The sequence below is a fragment of the Oncorhynchus mykiss genome, chromosome 23 (genome assembly GCF_013265735.2).
Source record: "Oncorhynchus mykiss isolate Arlee chromosome 23, USDA_OmykA_1.1, whole genome shotgun sequence".
Classification (NCBI taxonomy): Eukaryota; Metazoa; Chordata; class Actinopteri; order Salmoniformes; family Salmonidae; genus Oncorhynchus; species Oncorhynchus mykiss.
The window spans coordinates 33,344,151-33,367,600 of NC_048587.1; the positions used below are offsets into that span (position 1 = coordinate 33,344,151).

Genomic DNA, 23,450 nt, shown 5'->3' on the forward strand with positions numbered 1-23,450 from the left:
TCATTTGGGTTCACAGACACTACCCAGCTAAAGTTCAGGAAAATGTTCTGCGTTAGCTGGGTAGTAACTGTTTGTTACTGGTAATTCAATCCCTAGGACACTTGTTCTTCATTGGGACATATATGAATGATGCTTAGCTACCCATCAGTGATGGCATCCTACTGTTGTTTTGAAAACCATTGTAAAATAACAAATGTTGGCATGGAACGTTCTACTTCATAGTACTGTGTTTGTGTCAGTAATGTTACTGGTTGTCTTCATTTAGCTTGGTGAATGTAGTTTGGTAGGATAGTGTGTGTAGTTTGTATTTTTTTTTTATTGTTGGGTAGCACATGTAGTTTGTGTTTTGTTCCCATTCCATGTTGATGACAAGTGACATTTTGACACCACAGATGGAACATACTGTATTATTTAGTACTCTACTGCTGCTGTAGCACGCATGTCTTTCATAATGCCAGGTTGACTTTGTGTACTGGCAGATTCAATCATGCTTTTCTTCTAACAACAATGTGAACAACATATTGTGTGTGCAATAGTGGGAGCTGGAACCAACCACTGTGAAATAGTGGGAGGAACCAATTTATAAAAAAATAAATCAAATCTATATTCTGTGTGTGAGAGACAGTCAGGCCCCTAATCTCATAGCCAACAGGCCAGAAGCCTCCAGAGAGTTAGAGACCAGGAGACAGAACTAAAGCATGTAGCATGTCTTTTAAATCTTTTATGGTATGAAATATTTATGTCAGTGTAACTCTTGAGGCTCCACATAAACAGATACAATATTTGTCTCCTATTCCCACTTTCCCTGGATTCTAAGTGTGTGTGTGAGAGAGAGAGAGAGATAGTGTGCATGTGCACACGCCTGTGTGTGTGTGGTACTTCAGAGGATTGGAGTGAAGCTAAGAGTTTCCTGTGAACAGAGATCATTGGCAGTGCAGTGAGGCGTCAGGTAGCCTAGCGGTTAAGAGCATTGAGTCTGTAACCAAAAGGTCGCTGGCTCTATACCCCGAGCCGACTAAGTGAAAAATCTCTCTTGGCCTATGAGCAAGGTGCTTAACCCTAATTGCACCAATAAGTCGCTTTGGATCAGAGGATCTGCTGAATGACCTAAAAATGCAGTGTATTCATAGTTATTACACCCAACTCCTATAGAGACAGGGATGTAACTACTGCACAGTGGTGTGAATGTGTGGCTTGGACTTTGATGTTTTTCTTTCTTTGTGTGCTGAAGTCAGCAATAGGTTAAATCAGGATTTTGTCCCTAAGATTTGGGAGTTTTCTATAATCCTTTGTCATAAATATCCTTGGAATTGCCACTGTATCTTCTCTTCCATAAACAATTGGTGGAACACAGCAATTAAACCACATGTCTGTGGAGTATAGCCATTCCTCTGTGCATTTAAGTTGACTCATTAGTTATTTAATAGACTATGGTTGAACCTATAGGTGCTTTCCTCGCTCCGTAGCTGCCTGACTTCTATGTCAATCATTTGTGAACGGATCAAAAACCAATTTGATCCTCGTCACATTGAGTCATGTATTGTTGTATTTTGACAGAGCTTGCTTTTCCTCCCTTCCCGAAAGCAATAATTCATACAAATGTGATATAACACATGTGCTATGTAGCTGCATAGAAACACTATCGTCAGCATAGCAGCGCACTGTAGTAAGCTTCAGTGAGTCTGTGGCTGGTGACAGACAGATGTTTCTATGCCGTTCTGTATACGAACTAATAGCTGTAGTCCTATATCTGAAGGGGTATTACATTACATAAGGGAAAGAAACAACAAATATTTATATTTTATAATCAGCTGGAAGTATTTGTCAACCTTTAATGTCTACGTTTAGTTTCTTACAGAGGGTTAATTTAATTTTCACTGTGAGAAATCATCAATTGTACATGCATACAAAGAACATGTGAAGTGAGATTTTGACAGTGCTAAAAATGGTATCACTTTAAATACTCAGCATGATAGCTATCTATTTCAAACCAGATCAGCACGGTTTGATTTGAACCCTGCGTGGATTATCTCTACTTTCTCATAGGTACAATGAGTGGTTTTGAAATAGATGCTATTGTCGCCAGTGTTGGGAGTGACACATCTCTTTTAACACAAGCTTCACATTTTTGTGCTGTCAAAATAAAGCCAGAGGTGTCATGCAATGCTAACGTAGGCATTATGTCCAGCTTACGTAGGCATTATGACTTATGTATACCCCTTCAAGCCTAACTGACACTAACCCTCCCCACATGCAGTGCTTACTTACTCAGCATTAATGGTAAGGATGGTCTGAGACTGAGTACAGTGCCCGTATGTGAAGGATTATTCTGCTGCTCTGTTTTCACACTGTACTGCAGTGGCTTCCATCGTGCGATATGACTGTGCTGTCGCCTGTCGATGTCGACCCAGGGTTGGTGTCAACACCATTTCACTTCAGTTTTTTATTTAATTCATGTATTTGGATTTTCTTTCCAAATTGTTTATTTGAATTTGAGTTCAGTTGCTAATCATGAGTGTACTGAAATGCAATTTATCCCAATCCCGCTCCACTGTTATCCCCATCCAGCGTAATGTGTTGTAGATAACTGTGACCAATCACCAACGAGTGAGCCTTACCTCCTTCTCTGTTCCCCCTCGTCTTTGACAGATACCAATTTTGTCCTTGGGAATGCTCAGATCGTGGACTGGCCCATCGTCTACAGCAACGATGGCTTCTGCAAGCTGTCGGGGTACCACAGGGCGGAAGTCATGCAGAAGAGCAGCACATGCAGGTAGAAGAGCAGCACACTGCCTTCCATCTCTTTTTATCTAATTTATTGAACAGCAACAATGAACACTGGGCTGTTGTTGTGGTTCTTGGTTGTCTTCTTCAGCTCATTTTACTCCATATTTTCTGTTAGCATACTTATTTTCAGATACTGTAGATGAAATCACCAGATTCCTTTTTTCAGCCCACCAGCATTATAAAATGACATTGAAAAGAAAAATTGAGGAAAACAAAATAATCACCTTTCCCTGCCAAACCAAAGGCCATACTTTACAGCTAATTCCACAGTTTTTACCCCAGCCAGCAAGCAATAAGAAATAAACCCCTATTCAGATTCAAACAGACTGAAATCACTCTTCAGACTCTTCAAAAGTGACTTTGTTCAATGTTGGCGAGCTCTGCATGCTCAGCTGGATTAGTTGTTGTGCGAAACATTGTGGGTGTTTTCAAGCCCTTTTTACATATTTGATCATCGCTGGGAGGTAGTTATTGTTTTCCTTTTCACATTTAAGGTACCATACTCCCTTCTTTAAGTTCAAACTGAAATTCTGAGAACATTAAGAACATCTTGCATACAAAAACAACTGATAACTTGCCACCAATACCCTTTTCACACATTGACCCAAACTGGACCAAACCAAGGTGTACTGGGCTGGCGTGGTTACAGAGTTTGTAAGTAGTTGCTGGAACTGCTTTGGAAAAGACAACGTAAATATAAATAATCTGAGTCAGCACAGTGTGGTTTGGGTCAGCCCTATAGTGTGAATCAGACACAACAATTCTGGAACCTTACGGTAACCACTTTTTGTTTACTGTCTGGCAATTCCAGCTGGGAACCTCAGTCTGAATCTGCTAAATCTGTCCATGCTGGCACAGAACATGTCGACATGTTCCTGTCAGAATGAAGCCAACAGTCTTAAGGAGATGTCGCATCATAGCAGCTATTGTCCAATAAGAAACGCTTTTGTTCATTTTCTGTTGCATAAACGTTATGCTACTGTGTGCCCTAATGAAGACAACCCAGTCTGCAGGCACATGGTGTGTTGAGATATGTTCCTGTCAGGAGTGCTGTCAGATGAAGCCAACAGTTGGGAGCCGTTGCACCTTGATCCTTGCGAGCAGGCCCCAAGATACAGTCTCATTAGAATTACCCTGTTGTTCAAAGCTAACAACTCCACAGGCTTGGGGGTAGAAGCTGTTAAGAAGCCTTTTGGACCTAGACTTGGCGCCCCGGTACCGCTTGCCGTGCGGTAGCAGAGAGAACAGTCTATGACTAGGGTGGCTGGGGTTTTAAAACTTTGGCAAGTTTTAGGGCCTTCCTCTGACACCGCCTGGTATAGAGGTCATTGATGGTATTTTTTTATTTTTTATTTTTTTATTTCACCTTTATTTAACCAGGTAGGCTAGTTGAGAACAAGTTCTCATTTACAACTGCCACCTGGCCAAGATAAAGCATAGCAGTGTGAACAGACAACACAGAGTTACACATGGAGTAAACAATGAACAAGTCAATAACACAGTAGAAAAAAAGAGAGTCTATATACATTGTGTGCAAAAGGCATGAGGAGGTAGGCAAATAATTACAATTTTGCAGATTAACACTGGAGTGATAAATGATCAGATGGTCATGTACAGGTAGAGATATTGGTGTGCAAAAGAGCAGAAAAGTAAATAAATAAAAACAGTATGGGGATGAGGTAGGTAAAATTGGGTGGGCTATTTACCGATAGACTATGTACAGCTGCAGCGATCGGTTAGCTGCTCAGATAGCAGATGTTTGAAGTTGATGAGGGAGATAAAAGTCTCCAACTTCAGCGATTTTTGCAATTCGTTCCAGTCACAGGCAGCAGAGAACTGGAACGAAAGGCAGCCAAATGAGGTGTTGGCTTTAGGGATGATCAGTGAGATACATCTGCTGGAGCGCCTGCTACGGGTGGGTGTTGCCATCGTGACCAGTGAACTGAGATAAGGCGGAGTTTCACCTAGCATGGACTTGTAGATGACCTGGAACCAGTGGGTCTGGCGACGAATATGTAGCGAGGGCCAGCCGACTAGAGCATACAGGTTGCAGTGGTGGGTGGTATAAGGTGCTTTAGTGACAAAATGGATGGCACTGTGATAAACTGCATCCAGTTTGCTGAGTAGAGTGTTGGAAGCTATTTTGTAGATGACGTAGCCGAAGTCGAGGATCGGTAGGATAGTCAGTTTTACTAGGGTAAGTTTGGCGGCGTGAGTGAAGGAAGCTTTGTTGCGGAATAGAAAGCCGACTCTAGATTTGATTTTCGATTGGAGATGTTTGATATGAGTCTGGAAGGAGAGTTTTACAGTCTAGCCAGACACCTAGGTACTTATAAATGTCCACATATTCAAGGTCGGAACCATCCAGGGTGGTGATGCTAGTCAGGCGTGCGGGTGCAGGCAGCGAACGGTTGAAAAGCATGCATTTGGTTTTACTAGCGTTTAAGAGCAGTTGGAGGCCACGGAAGGAGTGTTGTATGGCATTGAAGCTTGTTTGGAGGTTAGATAGCACAGTGTCCAAGGATGGGCCGGAAGTATATAGAATGGTGTCGTCTGCGTAGAGGTGGATCAGGGAATCGCCCGCAGCAAGAGCAACATCATTGATATATACAGAGAAAAGAGTCGGCCCGAGAATTGAACCCTGTCGCACCCCCATAGAGACTGCCAGAAGACCGGACAGCATGCCCTCTGATTTGACACACTGAACTCTGTCTGCAAAGTAGTTGGTGAACCAGGCAAGGCAGTCATCAGAAAAAAAGCTTGGCCCTACTGGCCCTACTGATGAACTGGGCCGTACGCTCCTGAGGGGGAATAGGCGTTGTCGTGCCCTCTTCACGACTGTCTTGGTGTGTTTGGACCATGATAGTTTGTTGGTGATGTGGACAACAAGGAACTTGAAGCTCTCAACCTGCTCCTCTACAGACCTGTCGGGAGGGGGGGGGGGGGGGTGCTCGTCCATCCTTTTCCTGTAGTCCACGATCATCTCCTTTGTCTTGATCACACTGAGGGAGAGGTTGGTATCCTGGCACCACACTGCCAGGTCTCTGACTAACTCCCAATAGGCTGTCTCATCGTTGGCGGTGATCAGGCCGACCACGGTTGTGTCGTCTGCAAACTTAATGATGGTGTTGGAGTCGTGCTTGGTAAAATGGTAAAATATGGTAAAATACCAATTCAATATTATGGCAAGAACAGCTCAAATAAGAAAAGAGAAATGACAGTCCATCATTACTTTAAGATATGAAGGTCAGTCAATCTGGAAAATTTCAAGGACTTTGAAAGTTTCTTCAAGTGCAGTCGCAAAAACCATCAAGCGCTATGATGAAACTGGCTCTCATGAGGACCGCCACAGGAAAGGAAGACCCAGAGTTACCTCTGCTGCAGAGGATAAATTCATTAGAGATAACTGCACCTCAGATTACAGCCCAAATAAATGTTTCACAGAGTTCAAGTAATGGACACATATCAACATCAACTGTTCAGAGGAGACTGCGTGAATCAGGCCTTCATGGTCGAATTGCTGCAAGAAACCACTACTAAAGGACACCAATAAGGTGAAGAGACTTGCTGGGGAAAGAAACACGAGCAATGGACATTAGACCGGTGAAAATCTGTCCTTTGGTCAGATGAGTCCAAATTTGAGATTTTTGGTTCCAGCCACCGTGTCTTTGTGAGACGCAGAGTAGGTAAACGGATGATCTCCACATGTGTGGTTCCCACCGTGAAGCATGGAGGAGGAAATGTGATGGTGTGTGGGTGCTTTGCTTGTGACAATGTCTGTGATTTATTTCAAATTCAAGGCACACTTAACCAGCATGGCTACCACAGCATTCAGCTGCAATATGCCATCCCATCTTGTTTGTGCTTAGTGAGACTATCATTTGTTTTTCAACAGGACAATGACCCATAACACACCTCCAGGCTGTGTAAGGGCTATTTGACCAAGGAGAGTGATGGAGTGCTGCATCAGATGACCTGGCCTCCACAGTCACCTGACCTCAACCCAATTGAGATGGTTTGGGATGAGTTGGACTGCAGAGTGAAGGAAAAGCAGTCAACAAGTACTCAGCATATGTGGGAACTCCTTCTGACTGTTGGGAAAGCATTCCTCATGAAGCTGTTTGAGAGCATGCCAAGAGTGTGCAAAGTTGTCATCAAAGCAAAGAGTTGCTACTTTGAAGAATCTAAAATATTTTTTAAATTTGTTTAACACTTTTTTGGTTACTACATGATTCCATATGTGTTATTTCATAGTTTTGATGTCTTCACTATTATTCTACAAAATAGTAAAAAATAAAGAAAAACCCTTGAATGAGTAGGTGTGTCCAAACTTTTGACTGGTACTGTAAGTGAAACAGATAAAGAAGATTTCGCAAACAATGCAGTGATCTGAAATCATAAAAAAACATTGATAAACACTTCACACACACACACCTCTGTCCTCCTCAATAAGGCATTTCAAGAGACTCGTTTTACTTCGTTGCAGCATTCTAACATGCCTACGCTCTTGCTTTTGAATGCTTCTGGGGGACATTAAAAATGAATAGTGTTGTTTTCCTTTTGTGTTTCTAGCTTCATGTACGGGGAGCTCACAGACAAGGATACTAGCGAGAAAGTACGGCTAACGTTTGAAAACTACGAGATGAACTCATTTGAAATACTAATGTATAAAAAAAACAGTAAGTACCAAGTTAACATAAAAAACAGCCTCTTGTCACGCTAATGTATTCTTCCATTTTTTTATGAATATATACAATGCTGTCCCATCGCCAATTGGGACAGTACTAACCCTGTAGATCATGGGCCGTAGCCATAAAGCGTCTCATAGTAGGAGAGCTGATCTAGGATCAGTGTTACCTTATAGGTCATAATGAATCAGTGGAGACCTGATCCTAGATTAACAGTCCTACTCTGACATACTTTATGAATAAGGGCCCAGTCATACCTCCCCGTGCCGCCAGCAGGGAGCTGGGTCTTTGAGCCCAGTTTTAACCATGTGCTTTTTTAATAAACACGTTTCTGTTGACAGCTGTATTCCCCATTTGATCGTTTGTATCAAAGACTATGATAGATAAATCTATAATAATGTATGTTCTCTCACCTCAGGAACGCCGGTATGGTTCTTTGTCAAGATAGCCCCTATACGAAACGAACAGGAAAAAGTGGTGCTGTTTCTGTGCACCTTCAGTGACATCACAGCCTTTAAACAACCAATAGAAGATGAAACTTCAAAAGGTGAGTGACAGAGTTTGTAAGTGGCAACAAAGGATGTGGTCACAATTACTTGGATAGTCCCCTACAGATGAGTCCTAACTACTTTTTATAATAAAGTATTATAATAACCCCGTGTTTCGCCTAAAGCCCTCATCAGGGTGCTGCTTTTAATCTAAACACGTCATTATTAATAATAACACTCTGGTTAGTTAATAAATTCAATCTTGGTCTACCTTTAGTACATTATTTTGACTAATCCCAAAACCCTTTTTTTGCCTCGTGCTCTCAGGTTGGGGGAAGTTTGCCCGGCTAACTCGTGCTCTGACCAGCAGTAGAGGGGTGTTACAGCAGCTACAGCCTACTGTACACAAGGGAGAGAACGTTCACAAGCACTCTCGCCTAGCTGAGGTACGCTAATATTTATGTCTATTGTACGTGTTTATAACTGCACTGATAAAGCTAGGGCGTGTGTGTGTGTGTGCGTGTGTGTGTGTGTGGAATGACACACACCATTGTCATTCCATTTGGTTACGGTGGAGGCATGTGCGCTAGTGCTGTGAATCCATTTGTCTCTGTCCTTTTTTGTGATTATAGAGATGCACGAAATGATAACACACACACACTCATGTACAAACACACAGATGCACACACACACACCATATATGGATGTAACAATATCTAAGCAACCTTTAAAGGTAGACTCAGCGATATAACATAGATGCAGAAAGTAAACAGCATAGTGGGCCAATTTCTGCAACAACTAAGAGCGTTGAAGCACAAGGCTCAACTTCTCCTCTGTTTTGGGCCCTTGGCTACCCCGCTTTAACAGCATGAAGTGAACCTGTGCACAGGCGCAGATACCGTATGCCTTGCATCTTCGCTCATCTCAATATCTGCAGTACTGCTGGTGGCAATATCATTTCACTGTGTGTGTTACAGTGAACTGTAACCTCTTGGTTTACCCCAAACCCTTCTTTGATTTTATTCCATCAAACTCATAAAAGATATACAATCTGCAGGTCCTCCAGCTGGGCTCAGACATCCTCCCCCAGTACAAGCAGGAGACGCCCAAGACGCCGCCCCACATCATCCTCCACTACTGCGCCTTCAAGACCACATGGGACTGGGTCATCCTCATCCTCACCTTCTACACGGCCATTATGGTTCCTTACAACGTCTCCTTCAAGGTCTGAACCATATAATGACATATACTTTATCCCTGACCAAGATGGCTGCCATTATCAGCATATTCTGTCTAGAGCTATGCAGGTGTGTGACATCAACCACTCTATTTTGTGTTATATATCTCGGTCCCACTTTAAACGAAGTACAACTAGTAAAGGCTTTATTTGGCATACATAAATGATTCATAAGCACTGCATAAAGGCTTCACAAGTCATCTATAAGCTTATGTCATGACTCTATAACTGGGGTATAAACATACAAAGTGTGTTATGTCACATTTGATTATTCACCCTTCAGTGGGAATGGTTATGTCACCCTTTTATACACAGTTTTCAAGTATGACATACTCTTATAGATGTTTTGTGAAGCATTTATGTAGTGATTATGAAGGCTTTATGTATGCTTTATAAAGCCTTTATAAGTTGTACTTTGTTTAAAGTGGGACCTATATCTCTATGGTCTAACAAAGATTCTCTAATTTACAATTATAAAGATCCTCTCCTGTCCTCAAGGATGCATAAAAAATAAATGTACGCTAATAATCTTGGGGAGGTAATATAGCTTCTCTACTCTAAAGCAAATTGCCATTCGGGAATAACACAGATTCTCTACTATACTGCTCTACAAAGATTCTCTCCTCTACTATAACACAGATTCTCTCCTCTACTATAACAAAGATTCTCTACTCTACCTCTGTACTATAAGACCAAGCAGAACAACGTGACGTGGCTGGTGGTGGACAGCATCGTAGACGTAATCTTCCTGGTGGACATTGTACTCAACTTCCACACTACCTTCGTGGGCCCGGCCGGAGAGGTCATCTCTGACCCCAAGCTCATCAGGATGAACTACCTGAAGACCTGGTTCGTCATCGACCTGCTCTCCTGCCTGCCTTACGACGTCATCAACGCCTTCGAGAATGTGGACGAGGTCAGTACTGTGTGTGTGTGTGTGTGTGGTGGGTGTTCGTCATCAACCTGCTCTCCTGCCTGGCCTATGACCTCGTTAGCGCCTTCGAGAATGTGGACAAAGTCAATCGGGTCTGACAATATATTGGTAATTTCGTTTTTACAGCTTTAATAGTTGAGTTAATTAGAGTTTTTGATATGTAGAAATGTGCAACTTAAAGCAGTACGGTCTCGGTTCTGTGTAGAATTTCTCCTGTTCTGGAGGATGCGTGAACAGCGACACATACTAAACTGTCAGTGTGGCCCCAGTGGGGATCTAACCCACAACCGTGGTGTTACCACTACCAGCCCCATGATCTAACCCACAACCCTGGTGTTACCACTACCAGCCCCATGATCTAACACTACCAGCCCCATGTTCTAACCCACAACCCTGGTGTTACCACTACCAGCCCCATGTTTTAACCCACAACCCTTGTGTTACCACTACCAGCCCCATGATCTAACCCACAACCCTGGTGTTACCACTACCAGCCCCATGTTCTAACCCACAACCCTGGTGTTACCACTACCAGCCCCATGTTTTAACCCACAACCCTGGTGTTACCACTACCAGCCCCATGATCTAACACTACCAGCCCCATGTTCTAACCCACAACCCTGGTGTTACCACTACCAGCCCAATGATCTAACCCACAACCCTGGTGTTACCACTACCAGCCCTATGATCTAACCCACAACCCTGATGTTAACACTACCAGCCCCATGATCTAACCCACAACCCTGGTGTTACCACTACCAGCCCCATGATCTAACCCACAACCCTGGTGTTACCACTACCAGCCCCATGATCTAACCCACAACCCTGGTGTTACCACTACCAGCCCCATGATCTAACCCACAGCCCTGGTGTTACCACTACCAGCCCCATGTTCTACATTAGTAGTCTAGTTGTCTAAACCCAGTGAGCTCCAGTGGGGCAAAAAAGTATTTAGTCAGCCACCAATTGTGCAAGATCTCCCACTTAAAAAGATGAGAGAGGCCTGTAATTTTCATCATTGGTACACTTCAACTATGACGGACAAAAATAGAAAAAAAATCCAGAAAATCACATTATAGGATTTTTTAAATGAATTTATTTGCAAATTATGGTGGAAAATAAGTATTTGGTCACCTACAAACAAGCAAGATTTCTGGCTCTCACAGACCTGTAACTTCTTTTTTAAGAGGCTCCTCTGTCCTCCACTCGTTACCTGTATTAATGGCACCTGTTTGAACTTGTTATCAATATAAAAGACACCTGTCCACAACCTCAAACAGTCACACTCCAAACTCCACTATGGCCAAGACCAAAGAGCTGTCAAAGGACACCAGAAACAAAATTGTAGACCTGCACCAGGCTGGGAAGACTGAATCTGCAATAGGTAAGCAGCTTGGTTTGAAGAAATCAACTGTGGGAACAATTATTAGGAAATGGAAGACATACAAGACCACTTATAATCTCCCTCGATCTGGGGCTCCACGCAAGATCTCACCCCGTGGGGTCAAAATGATCACAAGAACGGTGAGCAAAAATCCCAGAACCACACGGGGGGACCTAGTGAATGACCTGCAGAGAGCTAGGACCAAAGTAACAAAGCCTACCATCAGTAACACACTACGCCGCCAGGGACTCAAATCCTGCAGTGCCAGACGTGTCCCCCTGCTTAAGCCAGTACATGTCCAGGCCCGTCTGAAGTTTGCTATAGAGCATTTGGATGATCCAGAAGAAGATTGGGAGAATGGCATATGGTCAGATGAAACAAAAATATAACTTTTTGGTAAAAACTCAACACGTCGTGTTTGGAGGACAAAGAATGCTACACCATACCTACTGTGTAGCATGGGGGTGGAAACATCATGCTTTGGGGCTGTTTTTCTGCAAAGGGACCAGGACGACTGATCCGTGTAAAGGAAAGAATGAATGGGGCCATGTATCGTGAGATTTTGAGTGAAAACCTCCTTCCATCAGCAAGGGCATTGAAGATGAAACGTGGCTTGGTCTTTCAGCATGACAATGATCCCAAACACACCGCCCGGGCAACGAAGGAGTGGCTTCGTAAGAAGCATTTCAAGGTCCTGGAGTGGCCTAGCCAGTCTCCAGATCTCAACCCCATAGAAAATCTTTGGAGGGAGTTGAAAGTCTGTGTTGCCCAGCAACAGGCCCAAAACATCACAGCTCTGGAGGAGATCTGCATGGAGGAATGGGCCAAAATACCAGCAACAGTGTGTGAAAACCTTGTGAAGACTTACAGAAAACGTTTGACCTCTGTCATTGCCAACAAAGGGTAATAACAAAGTATTGAGATAAACTTTTGTTATTGACCAAATACTTATTTTCCACCATAATTTGCAAATAAATTCATTAAAAATCCTACAATGTGATTTTCTGGATTTTTTTCCTCATTTTGTCTGTCATATTTGAAGTGTACCTATGATGAAAATTACAGGCCTCTCTCATCTTTTTAAGTGGAGAACTTTCACAATTGGTGGCTGACTAAATACTTTTTTCCCCACTGTATATTGATTCGCTGCCATTGAGCTTTTCCTTTTCTGTCTGACTATATAATTTATGTTTGGCTAATGACAGCAGCTAATGTCCTAATCTTAATGTCCTTACCCGCCCTCCAGAAACACCCAACACAGCCTTTTCTCAGTCTCTCCCACAGCTCAGCCTGTTATATTAGCTTATATTACTGAACGTCAGGCTGTGTGTGTGTCTATAGACGAGTTCAGCCTGTTAACCAGCGTATGTTACTGGACATCAGGCTCCATTTGAAGGGTCACAAACCTGTCAGCGTTCATTTGTCTTATGGCAGCCGTATAGAGTTATTATGCTGGTCGTTGGTTTTGATTTGTGACTCCGTCTTCAGTGTGCATGTGTGTGTGTGTGTGACTTCGTTGTCAGTGGGTGTGTGTGTGTGTGTGTTAGAGGTCGACCGATTATGATTTTTCAACGCCGATACCGATTATTGGAGGACCAAAAACCGCTGATACCGATTAATCGGGCCAATTTTTTAAAATGTATTTGTAATAATGACAATTACAACAATACTGAACGAACACTTATTTTAACTTCATATAATACATCAATAAAAATACATTTAGCCTCAAATAAATAATGAAACATGTTCAATTTGGTTTAAATAATGCAAAAACAAAGTGTTGGAGAAGAAAGTAAAAGTGCAATATGTGCCATGTAAAAAAGCTAACGTTTAAGTTCCTTGCTCAGACCATGAGAAAATATGAAAGCTAGTGGTTCCTTTTAACATGAGACTTCAATATTCCAAGGTAAGAGGTTTTAGGTTGCAGTTAATATAGTATTTATAGGACTATTTCTCTCTATACCATTTGTATTCCATATACCTTTGACTATTGGATGTTCTTATAGGCACTTTAGTATTGCCAGTGTAACAGTATAGCTTCCATCCCTCTCCTCGCTCCTACCTGGGCTCGAACTAGGAACACATCGGCAACAGCCACCCTCGAAGCATCGTTACCCATCGCTCCACAAAATCCGCGGCCTCTGCAAGGGGAACAACTACTCCACAGAGCGAGTGACGTTTGAAATGCTATTAGCGCGCACCCCGCTAACTAGCTAGCCATTTCACATCGGTTACACCAGCCTAATCTCGGGAGTTGATAGGCTTGAAGTCATAAACAGCTCAATGGTTGAAGCACAACAAAGAGCTGCTGGCAAATGCATGAAAGTGCTGTTTGAATGAATGCTTACGAGCCTGCTGCTGCCTACCATCGCTCAGTCAGACTGCTCTATCAAATATCAAATCATAGACTTAATTATAACATAATAACACACAGAAATACGAGCCTTTGGTCATTAATATGGTCGAATCCAGAAACTATAATTTTGAAAACAAAACGTTTATTATTATCGCATATGCCCTGACTCTGCGTGCAATGAACTCAAGAGAAGTGACACAATTTAGGCTCCTCGTGGAGTGCAATGAGAGGCAGGTGGTTAGAGCGTTGGACTAGTTAACTGTAAGGTTGCAAGATTGAATCCCCGAGCTGACAAGGTAAAAATCTGTCGATCTGCCCCTGAACAAGGCAGGTAACCCACCATTCCTAGGCCGTCATTGAAAATAAGAACGTGTTCTTAACTGACTTGCCTAGTTAAATAAAGGTGTAAAACATATATATATATATATATATATATATATATTTCTTTTTAAATCGGCCAAATCGGTGTCCAAAAATACAGATTTCCGAATGTTATGAAAACTTGAAATCGGCCCTAATTAATCACCCATTCCGATTAATTTGTCGACCTCTAGTGTGTGTGTGTGTGAGTGACTTTGTTTTCAGTGTGTGTGTGTGTGTGGCTGTGTAGCTAAAGGCCTCTCTGGGTTTTGCGGTTCTCTGAGTCCCTCTTCTCCACGTTTACGACCAGAAGCTGCTCGCCATGAGATAGTAAGGGAATTCAAGGAAAAGGAAGATTATCTTTGAACGGAAAGAAAATATTCTCCAAAGAGCAGCATATTAGCGCCGTCCCTCCTACCTTCCACACACATTCATTAAATTATGGAATTAAACCCGTTTATCCATGAGTGTTAAAGTGTTGAGGCTCAGGCACATATTACTGTATGACTCAGACTGCTGCAGCAATAGGAAATATAGTGTTGCTGTCATTTTCAGTATGTTAAGTGCCTTGCTTACTCAGTCTCCTAACCAGACAATTCAGTAGTGTGTCAGTAGTCACATGGTGATGAGGTATAAATACACTACATCACCAAAAGTATGTGGACACCTGCTCATCGAACATCTCATTCCAAAATCATAGGCATTAATATGGAGTTGGTCCCCCTTTTTCGCTGCTGTTACAGCCTCCACTGTTCTGGGAAGGCAGGTAGCCTAATGTTTAGAGCGTTGGGCCAGTAACCGAAAGGTTGCTGGATCGAATCCCCTAGCTGACAAGGTAAAAATCTGTTTTTCTGCCCCTGATCAAGGCAATTAACCCACTGTTCCCTGGTAGGCCGTCAATGTAAATAATAATTTGTTCTCAACTGACTTGCCTAGTTAAATGAAGGTTAAATAAAAAATATATTGAACTAGACTGGGGCAGCCCTAGCAGGGCAGAATCATTTTTTGGGACGAACTGACTTGTTGGAAAGGTGACATCCTATGACAGTGCCACATTGAAATTCACTGAGCTCTTCAGTAAGGCCATTGTACTGACAATATTTGTCTATGGAGATTGCATGGCTGTGTGTTCGATTTTATACACCTGTCAGCAACGGCTGTGGCTGAAGAGCCGAATCCACTCATTTGAAGGGGTGTCCACATACTTTTGTATATACTGTATAGTGTAGATTTTGAGTCTCAGGTAAACATGTCTCAGAGGCACAGATTAACAGAGTTGGGTTCCATTTCAATTCAATCAATTCATGAAGTAAACTGAAATTCCTTTTCAATGAGGAAAATGGGAATTGGACTTTAATTTTTTATATGAATTGAAGTAGAATTGACACCAACCTTGTAGATACATACTTGAAGATGACTCAGATATATTTTAAGTCCCAGAGTGTATTGGGTGTGAGTTTCAGATATTTATGAGTTCATAATCTCATACAGCCACAACTCATACAGTCTTGCATAATTATGTCAGATGCTCGATTCATTTCTGGGGGGAGACGTGTTAGAAAAGATACTAGAACAAGAAGCGAAAGCAGGGAAGTAAAAAAATTCCTCATTAGTCGTCAAATCCCACACAGTCTGTTGACAGACGCTACGATACCAGTTATGTTACTTGCATCTGTCCACGAGAGATTCATGACTTGCTGCCGTTGTGTTGAGGTTTGACCTGGCTGCCCGCAGACGTTAACTTTCTATAGCTTTCTATGCCTATCTATCTCTTCTCCATGGCTCTGTCTGTGGCCTTTGAAGAAAGTCTTGGATTTGAGTTTCCAGACTTCCTGTTGAATGTGTTTTGACCTGGCTGCCTGCAGAGAGAGGCCTTCACACAGCTCTCTCTGGGTGCTCAAGTGTGGTGTGGGTAACCTCATTGTCTTTCGCCCAGCGCGCTCTATCTCTGTCACTCTCTTCTCCTCTCTTAGTGAGCTGGCTCACTTTCATTTTTCTTTTCAGTGGAAGTGTTAGAGAACAGCGGGGTAATTAGTCCCATTGCCCCCATCAGAACCTCCAGTGCTACCTTGTGAAGAAGTTCTCATTAAATGGAGCTGGGAGAAAATAGTCTGCTTGCCTCAAAATCCAGACTGAATCACATTTCAATGGTGGAGTGAAACAGAACTTAATTCAGTCTGGATTTTCAGGCTAGGAGTCTGCAGTCCAATGCTAATCCACTGGAAGAGTCAGTCAGTCACTGCTTCTAATGTTTTCATGTGAATGCTACCCTTAGCAGTCAGTACAGCATATGGTTTGGAGACTGACGTCTCACTGAAGTGCAGTGAAATGGATTGCTTGTTTCCTAACGGGCAAGGTGAAAGCAGGAGACTAAACAAACCAATAAATTATCTTTCTCCTCCCATTTCAATCGTTTTCCCCTTTTCTAAAATTAGCTTTTGTATGGCTGGTTTGACATCTGCTGTAATTTTGTATCAGGGGATTCGGGATTTCTTCTGTCATGATGGAAATGAGATCTCTGGTGGAGGGGATAGATGCCAGCATTGCATCTGCAGCAATAGAACTAGAATTAACATAGTTTTCAAAGTGTAGCTGTAGTGTTAGCAGTGCAGCTAGCCAGGCGTGCAGCTACAGTACTGGATTAAATGAGCTTCAGTGTAGTGGTTAGCATTAGCAGTACAGCTGTCCAGGTGTGCGGGTATAGGACTGGATTAAATTAGATATTAGCACAAAACAGCTAGGCAGGTATTACAAGACTGGCTCAATGAGCTCTGTGTAGACATTAGCCAGTGAAACCATAAGCATTAGACAGGAAGATGATGTATGGCCATTGGCTAACTAATGTGTGATTGTCTGTTTGGCTATGCAGATGAATATGTACATAGGCCTGCCCTACACATAAACAATGACTAAATCTCAGATATGTGTGTGTTGTCTAATCTTACATAGTTGGTCAAATATTGGTCAAATGGAGCTCCCACCGAACAGGAAGCTGCACCCTCACCCCTAAGTAATAAAACATTCTCTAATTTAAGATACTATAGATTGCTCTATAATCAATACACTCCATTTACCTTTCCCCAAATCAAGTCAAATAGGCACCTCGAAAGTTTCTCACAGAGAATCAATCAATTCCACAGACAATTATGGTTGAAACAGTGCCATGTCTCTCTAATGAGTCACTGAGTCCAAGGTGCTAAAGGAGCTCTGTAAACTTGACCCCCTGAAAACATCTGGGTCAGATAGTTTAGACCCTTTCTTCTTTAAGGTTGCTGTTCCTATAATCACCAAGCCCATCTCTGACCTTTTGAACCTGTCTCTCCTTTCTGGGGAGGGTCCCATTGCTTGGAAGGGAGCCACGGTTAGTCCTTTATTTAAGGGGGAATATTAAGAGGATCCTAACTGTTATAGGACTATTTCTATTCTGCCCTGTTTATCAAAAGTGTTGGAAAAACTTGTCAATAATCAACTGACTGGCTTTCTTGATGTCTATAGTACTCTCTCTGGTATGCAATCTGGTTTCCGCTCAGGTTATGGATATGTCACTCTCGAGCACCTAGATGTTCTTTACCATTCGGCCGTTAGATTTGCCACCAAAGATCCTTATAAGACACATCACTGCACTCTATAGTCTTCTGTAAACTGGTCATCTCTGTATACCCGTCGCAAGACCCACCCACTGGTTGTTGCTTATTTATAAAACTCTCTTAGGCCTCACTCCCCCCTATCTGAGTTATATACTGCAGCCCTCATCCTCCACATACAACACCCGTTCTGCCAGTCACATTCTGTTAAAGATCCCCAAAGCACACACATCCCTGGGTCGCTCGTCTTTTCAGTTCGCTGCAGCTAGAAACAGGAACGCGTTGCAACAAACACTCAAACTGGACAGTTTTAACTCAATCTCTTCATTCGAAGACTCAATCATGGAAACTCTTACTGACAGTTGTGACTGCTTTGCATGATATATTGTTGTCTCTACCTTCTTGCCCTTTGTGCTGTTGTCTGTGCCCAACAATGTTTGTACCCTGTTTTATGCTGCTACCATGTTGTGCTGCTGCCATGTTGTGTTGCTACCATGTTGTTGTTGCTACCATGTTGTTGTCATGTTGTGTTGCTACCATGCTATGTTCTCTTAGGTCTATCTGTATGTAGTGTTGTGTTGTCTCTCTTGTTGTGATGTGTGTTTTGTCCTATATTTTTATTTCATTTATTTGTATTTTTAATCCCAGCCCCCGTCCCTGCAAAAGGACTTTTGGCTTCTGGTAGGCCGTCATTGTAAAGGAGAATTTGTTCTTAACTGACTTGCCTAGTTAAATAAAGGTTAAATAAAAAAATACAAATAATGGATAGTCGAATAAAAGACATGAGCTGGCGCACACACAGAGAAAATTATTTTATGTAGAGGTGCTGACTAACGGCGAATAAACTATAAGCTATTAAAATAGAGTTGCACACTCTATATGTAAACTCCCTGTCATTTATTGGGTAAATGACCTCTCTTTTTTATGTAGCTTATCTCTAATGGTTAGTAACATCGAATGAAACACATCAGACTTTGAAATCTATTAAATATTCTTATTCTGAGACTCTTAGTGAATACGGCCCTAAAGGATTTGGATATGTGAAAGCACGGGTTGTAATAGAGGGTAAAGGCACTTAAATGCTATTTAAGCACCATTTTATTTGGTGAATTAAAACGTTTAGTGCATCTCTGGGTCAGTGTACCACGGAGGGGTCATTAAACGGATTTAGAGATGGATAACGTTACAATTCTAGGCCTATTGATTACTCAGGTCACCTTCATTATTAGCATGCACTGCATAATGTGCATGCACATGAACACTATAGGCCCTACAGGGCTAGAGCTTGTTGATGCTGTTAGCTGCCATTTAGGCAAACCAAACTGGAGAGTTTAGTGTCCTGATGTGTCGCTCAAACGCATCCATTTAGTGAGTTGTTAGTTGATGAAGGCCCTGGCTGTGGTGTAAAGTGCTACTGGGGTACTTAACATGCGGATCCTAAGAAAGCTGTGAGCTGCACCAAGTCTGTTGTATCTGCAGGTACAGCACTTTGTCAGCCTCTAGTCTTTCAGCTTCTCAGCGCCTGGTTAATGCTGACAGCTGACAGACACCAGGACATTTTCTGTTAGCCTGACTAGGTTCTGTCCAGCCAGCTGCTATGGACAGTGAAAACAAAATTTTCGTTTCTGTATTACTGGGAATTCATGTCATTTTTTTGAAGTTGATCATCAAGCAATGTTTGTACTTTTGGTTCACGATTTGTGAATAATCTTTATAGGCTTGGTAAAGGATTTGTGAAGCATCTGTATAGGCTTGATCAAATATATGTGAAGTTTTCATTAAGCCATATGAGTTATTATAACATTATAAAGGACTCTGCATTATACCTACCTGCAGGCAATAAGTATAGTGTTACTAAGGAATGTTTCCTCTGAAGTGGGGACAGCTTATTCTACTTGTAGTTATCCTGATATGCGTTCAGTAAGGTAAATAGTAGCAAACGTAGGCTAACACAGTTCCTTTGTTTTGTGTCAGCCGTGAACATTTGCTAACGCTAGCTAACAGTCTGAGGTAGTGTGAGACGAATGGAAGTGTCTGTTTCAGGTCTAAACTGTCAGTACAAATAATCAAGTGGCCATGTAGGCTTTTTCTACATGTAGTAGGAATAGCAAAGGTTTTTTTCAGTTGATAGCTAAAGAGCCACAGTAATAATTACAAAAAGGAGGTATATATTTGCAGCTTCACTGTAACATTTTGGAATATTCATTCAAATCTTTCAACTGGAATTGTTACTAAGCAACATGTTTGCCGCAAACAATGGCCTAACGGATACAGTAAATCCAGTGTGGCCCACTGCAACGCTCTGAACATTCCACCATGCTTAATAAACCCCAGTAGTCATTCAAAAAATGTCTGTGAGGAGATTTGGTTTGGTGTCTCTGAACTGTTGTCTTTTTTTCCCATCACATTATCCTTTTTTACACGAATATGATTGACCTATTAATTTGTATGAATGTCATCATGGTTTTATCTTCTTATATGTCTACTTTTCTTCTGTTGGATCATGCTCACGTCTTTATTTTCTTCCTCATCCCCCTGTTTTGTTCTGTTTGCATGGTCCCTCCCCCTTCTCTGTCTGTGTTTATTTGTGGAACGTGAAGAACTGGAACCGTCGAGCTGTCACTCAAGTAGGCCTTTCGTTATCAAACCCACTTTGATTGAGTTGGTTTGGGTCAAAATATGATTATAATGATATGATAAAACATTATTTTCACATTTGCAATTGATAAACACTGACACATAGTTGACCGTATGTGCTGTGTCATCCAGGATAAGTTAAAACTTAAACACACACACACACACGCTCCACTCAAATGGATTTACATAAATTGACATAAACAATATGGTCTTTCATATAAATACATGTTGTGTGATGTATCACCCTGTTTTTACAAATGCATGTTTTTTTCTGTACTCTGTTCATGATTCAGATAGAAATCACAGATGGTGAGTTGAATGGAATACATGTTGATTTCTGTCACATCTCTAATGTGTTAGATCATATTTTTTTGTGTTGAGTATACGACTCCAAAGGAAGTCTTTCTTTCCTTCAGATTTACCCCTGGAACTTGGCAATGGTGTTTTGATTGAATTCATGAATAAAGACCCTAGCTAGTTGTCTTGCAGTAAATGAATGCTACAAGTTCAGTGTGAGGTTATCCAAGGACTCCCTGGGAAACAGTGGCAAATGTTATAGAGTGGACTATCCTGGTTGAGAGAATAGTACATGCATACAGACACATACATTTTGTCAACATGTTGAGATATGTTTCAGTCTCACGAGAATGCAGTTCTAGGTTTGTTCATACTTTGAGTAATGGCTCCTAAGCTACAGGTCCACCCTTCAGTTTCCATAGAACGTAAACATTATGTCAACCTTTGCCTGATCTTTCTCTCTCTCAGGGGATCAGCAGTCTGTTCAGTTCTCTGAAGGTTGTCCGGTTGCTGCGCTTGGGCAGAGTAGCCCGTAAACTGGACCACTACATTGAGTATGGAGCCGCCGTCCTCGTCCTGTTGGTGTGTGTCTTCGGCCTGGCTGCCCACTGGTTGGCCTGCATCTGGTACTGTTCTGTTAAGACTGATTTACTGTATATTAAAGGTAGACTCAGTGAAATGACGTTGACACGAGCAGCACCGCAGCTATTGCGATAGCACAGCTCTCACACAGTCACACAAAGTATCTGCGCATGTGCAGGGGTTCACTTCACGCTGTTACAACGTGGTAGGTACGGGACCAAAATAGCAGAGAAGTTTAGCCTTGTGCTTCAACACTCTTAGTTGTTGCGGAAATTGACTAACTATGCTGTTAACTTTGTGCATCTTCGTCATATCGCTGAGTCTACCTTTAATGGGTTATGACAGTACCCAATTCTCTTATCCGGGAACTGGCACACCTGATTTAACTTGTCAAGAGCTTGACGATTAGACAACAAAGATGTGAACCGTCTGTTGGTCCCCGAGGAGAGAGTTGGCAAAACCTGTTATAGGAGTTAATAATGTGATATGAAGTCATTATGTTGGTAACATGCAAATAAACTGTTATCCTATTATTCATATAAATTATCACAATGGCCAAAACAATCTGGCTACTGTATTTGTTAATTGCATATTCCTTCAGTGTTTCCGTTCCTCTCTGATCCCCAACTGTGGCATGCTTTTTTCTACTACACCTGATTTAATTCATCAACAAGATTAGTTGTGGATTAGTTTACAAGTTGCTATTCGTGGATTAGAACAAAAATGCTAAGTGAAATGACTGGGGAGTTACTCAGTAGCGGATTGAGAAACACTGCCTTTAAAAACGGTCATGCTCTGTAGTGTTGACAGTGTAATGAAGGAGAAGTATGTTTCTGTTTCTCACCCGCAATGTTTTGTAACTTTCGTCTTACTCCCTTAAGCAAAGTGAACAAACCTCTAACCTGTGTGGTAGAGGCAACCCTAACGCTGTCCTTTCCCTTTCCCCTAAACCTGATCCTGAACCCTAAACCTGAAAATGAACTCTTTCTCATCTCAACCTAACAGGTACAGCACCGACCTTGTTTTGGTTCTTGTCTAACTGGGCTTTAATAATAAAAAGGATGCAATTTTGTAGCAGACCTCCATTGTCCTACCAAGAGTTGCTGAATATCTTTTAATCTTGACTAACTATAACAGGTACAGCATCGGTGACTATGAGGTGATAGACGAGGAGACAGGCATCCTGCGGACAGACAGCTGGCTGTACATGCTGGGGGAGACAGTGGGCTCGCCATACCGCTTCAACGCCAGCGGCACAGGGAAGTGGGAAGGCGGCCCCAACAAAGACTCGGTCTACATCACATCTCTATACTTCACCATGACCTCTCTGACCAGTATAGGGTTCGGAAACATCGCCCCCACCACCGACGGAGAGAAGATCTTCGCTGTCGCCATGATGATGATTGGATGTAAGTAAATGGGACTACATGTTTTTCTGTCATGATATAAGGTGGTGTATCCCAATCCTCTCCTGGAGTAACCCCAGCCAGTCCACATTTGATGCATTCCAGAACTAGCACAGTTGATTTGGGTAATGAGGGGTTTAGGTGGCCATTTGAAACAGCTGTGATAGTTCTGGAATACATTGAACTGTATTGTTGTTTAAGGGCTTGTAAGTAAGCATTTCATGGTGAGGTCTACACCTGTTGTATTCAGCGCATGTGACAAATAAAATGTTATTTGATAAAATATGTGGACTGGCTGTGGGTACTCGAGGAGAGGTTTAGGAAACACTGATTTAAGTGCCCTCTGTGGCCTTATTGGCATTTTCCCCATGTGGTAGCATTATGAATTAATGAATTAATGAGCCCCTCTCATGTCTCATGATGGAATGTTGTTGTTAGAATTGAATTAATTGGTTATAGATAAGTGAAACACTGGAGTAGCACTGCTTTGGTAATATGAATTGATTAGACCAACCCATCAGCTCATAGCCCCTTAAAATGTCTGCATCGATGACCCTGCACTCTATCCAGACAGGAAACAGGGAGCACATCAAACACTCTTTCGTCCTCAAAACCATGCTCTAACACAATTTGTGTAACAACGGTTATTTACATAACAAAGGCATGAGCATTTGAAGAGTTTCATTCCAAAGTGCTATATATCTATTTTC

At 42.1% G+C, this 23,450-nt stretch overlaps 1 protein-coding gene across 1 annotated transcript in view; it reads left to right on the plus strand.

Moving 5' to 3' along the window:
- The window catches only part of LOC110502619 (potassium voltage-gated channel subfamily H member 1), an 89,720-nt gene that overhangs the window by 1,247 nt on the left and 65,023 nt on the right, over nt 1-23,450 (plus strand). Inside the window, exons 2-9 of the mRNA XM_036960257.1 lie at nt 2,650-2,773; nt 7,360-7,466; nt 7,894-8,022; nt 8,291-8,409; nt 9,021-9,188; nt 9,892-10,116; nt 21,221-21,378; nt 22,472-22,743. Coding sequence (XP_036816152.1) covers nt 2,650-2,773; nt 7,360-7,466; nt 7,894-8,022; nt 8,291-8,409; nt 9,021-9,188; nt 9,892-10,116; nt 21,221-21,378; nt 22,472-22,743 — 1,302 coding nt within the window. The remainder of the gene's footprint in view (nt 1-2,649; nt 2,774-7,359; nt 7,467-7,893; nt 8,023-8,290; nt 8,410-9,020; nt 9,189-9,891; nt 10,117-21,220; nt 21,379-22,471; nt 22,744-23,450) is intronic.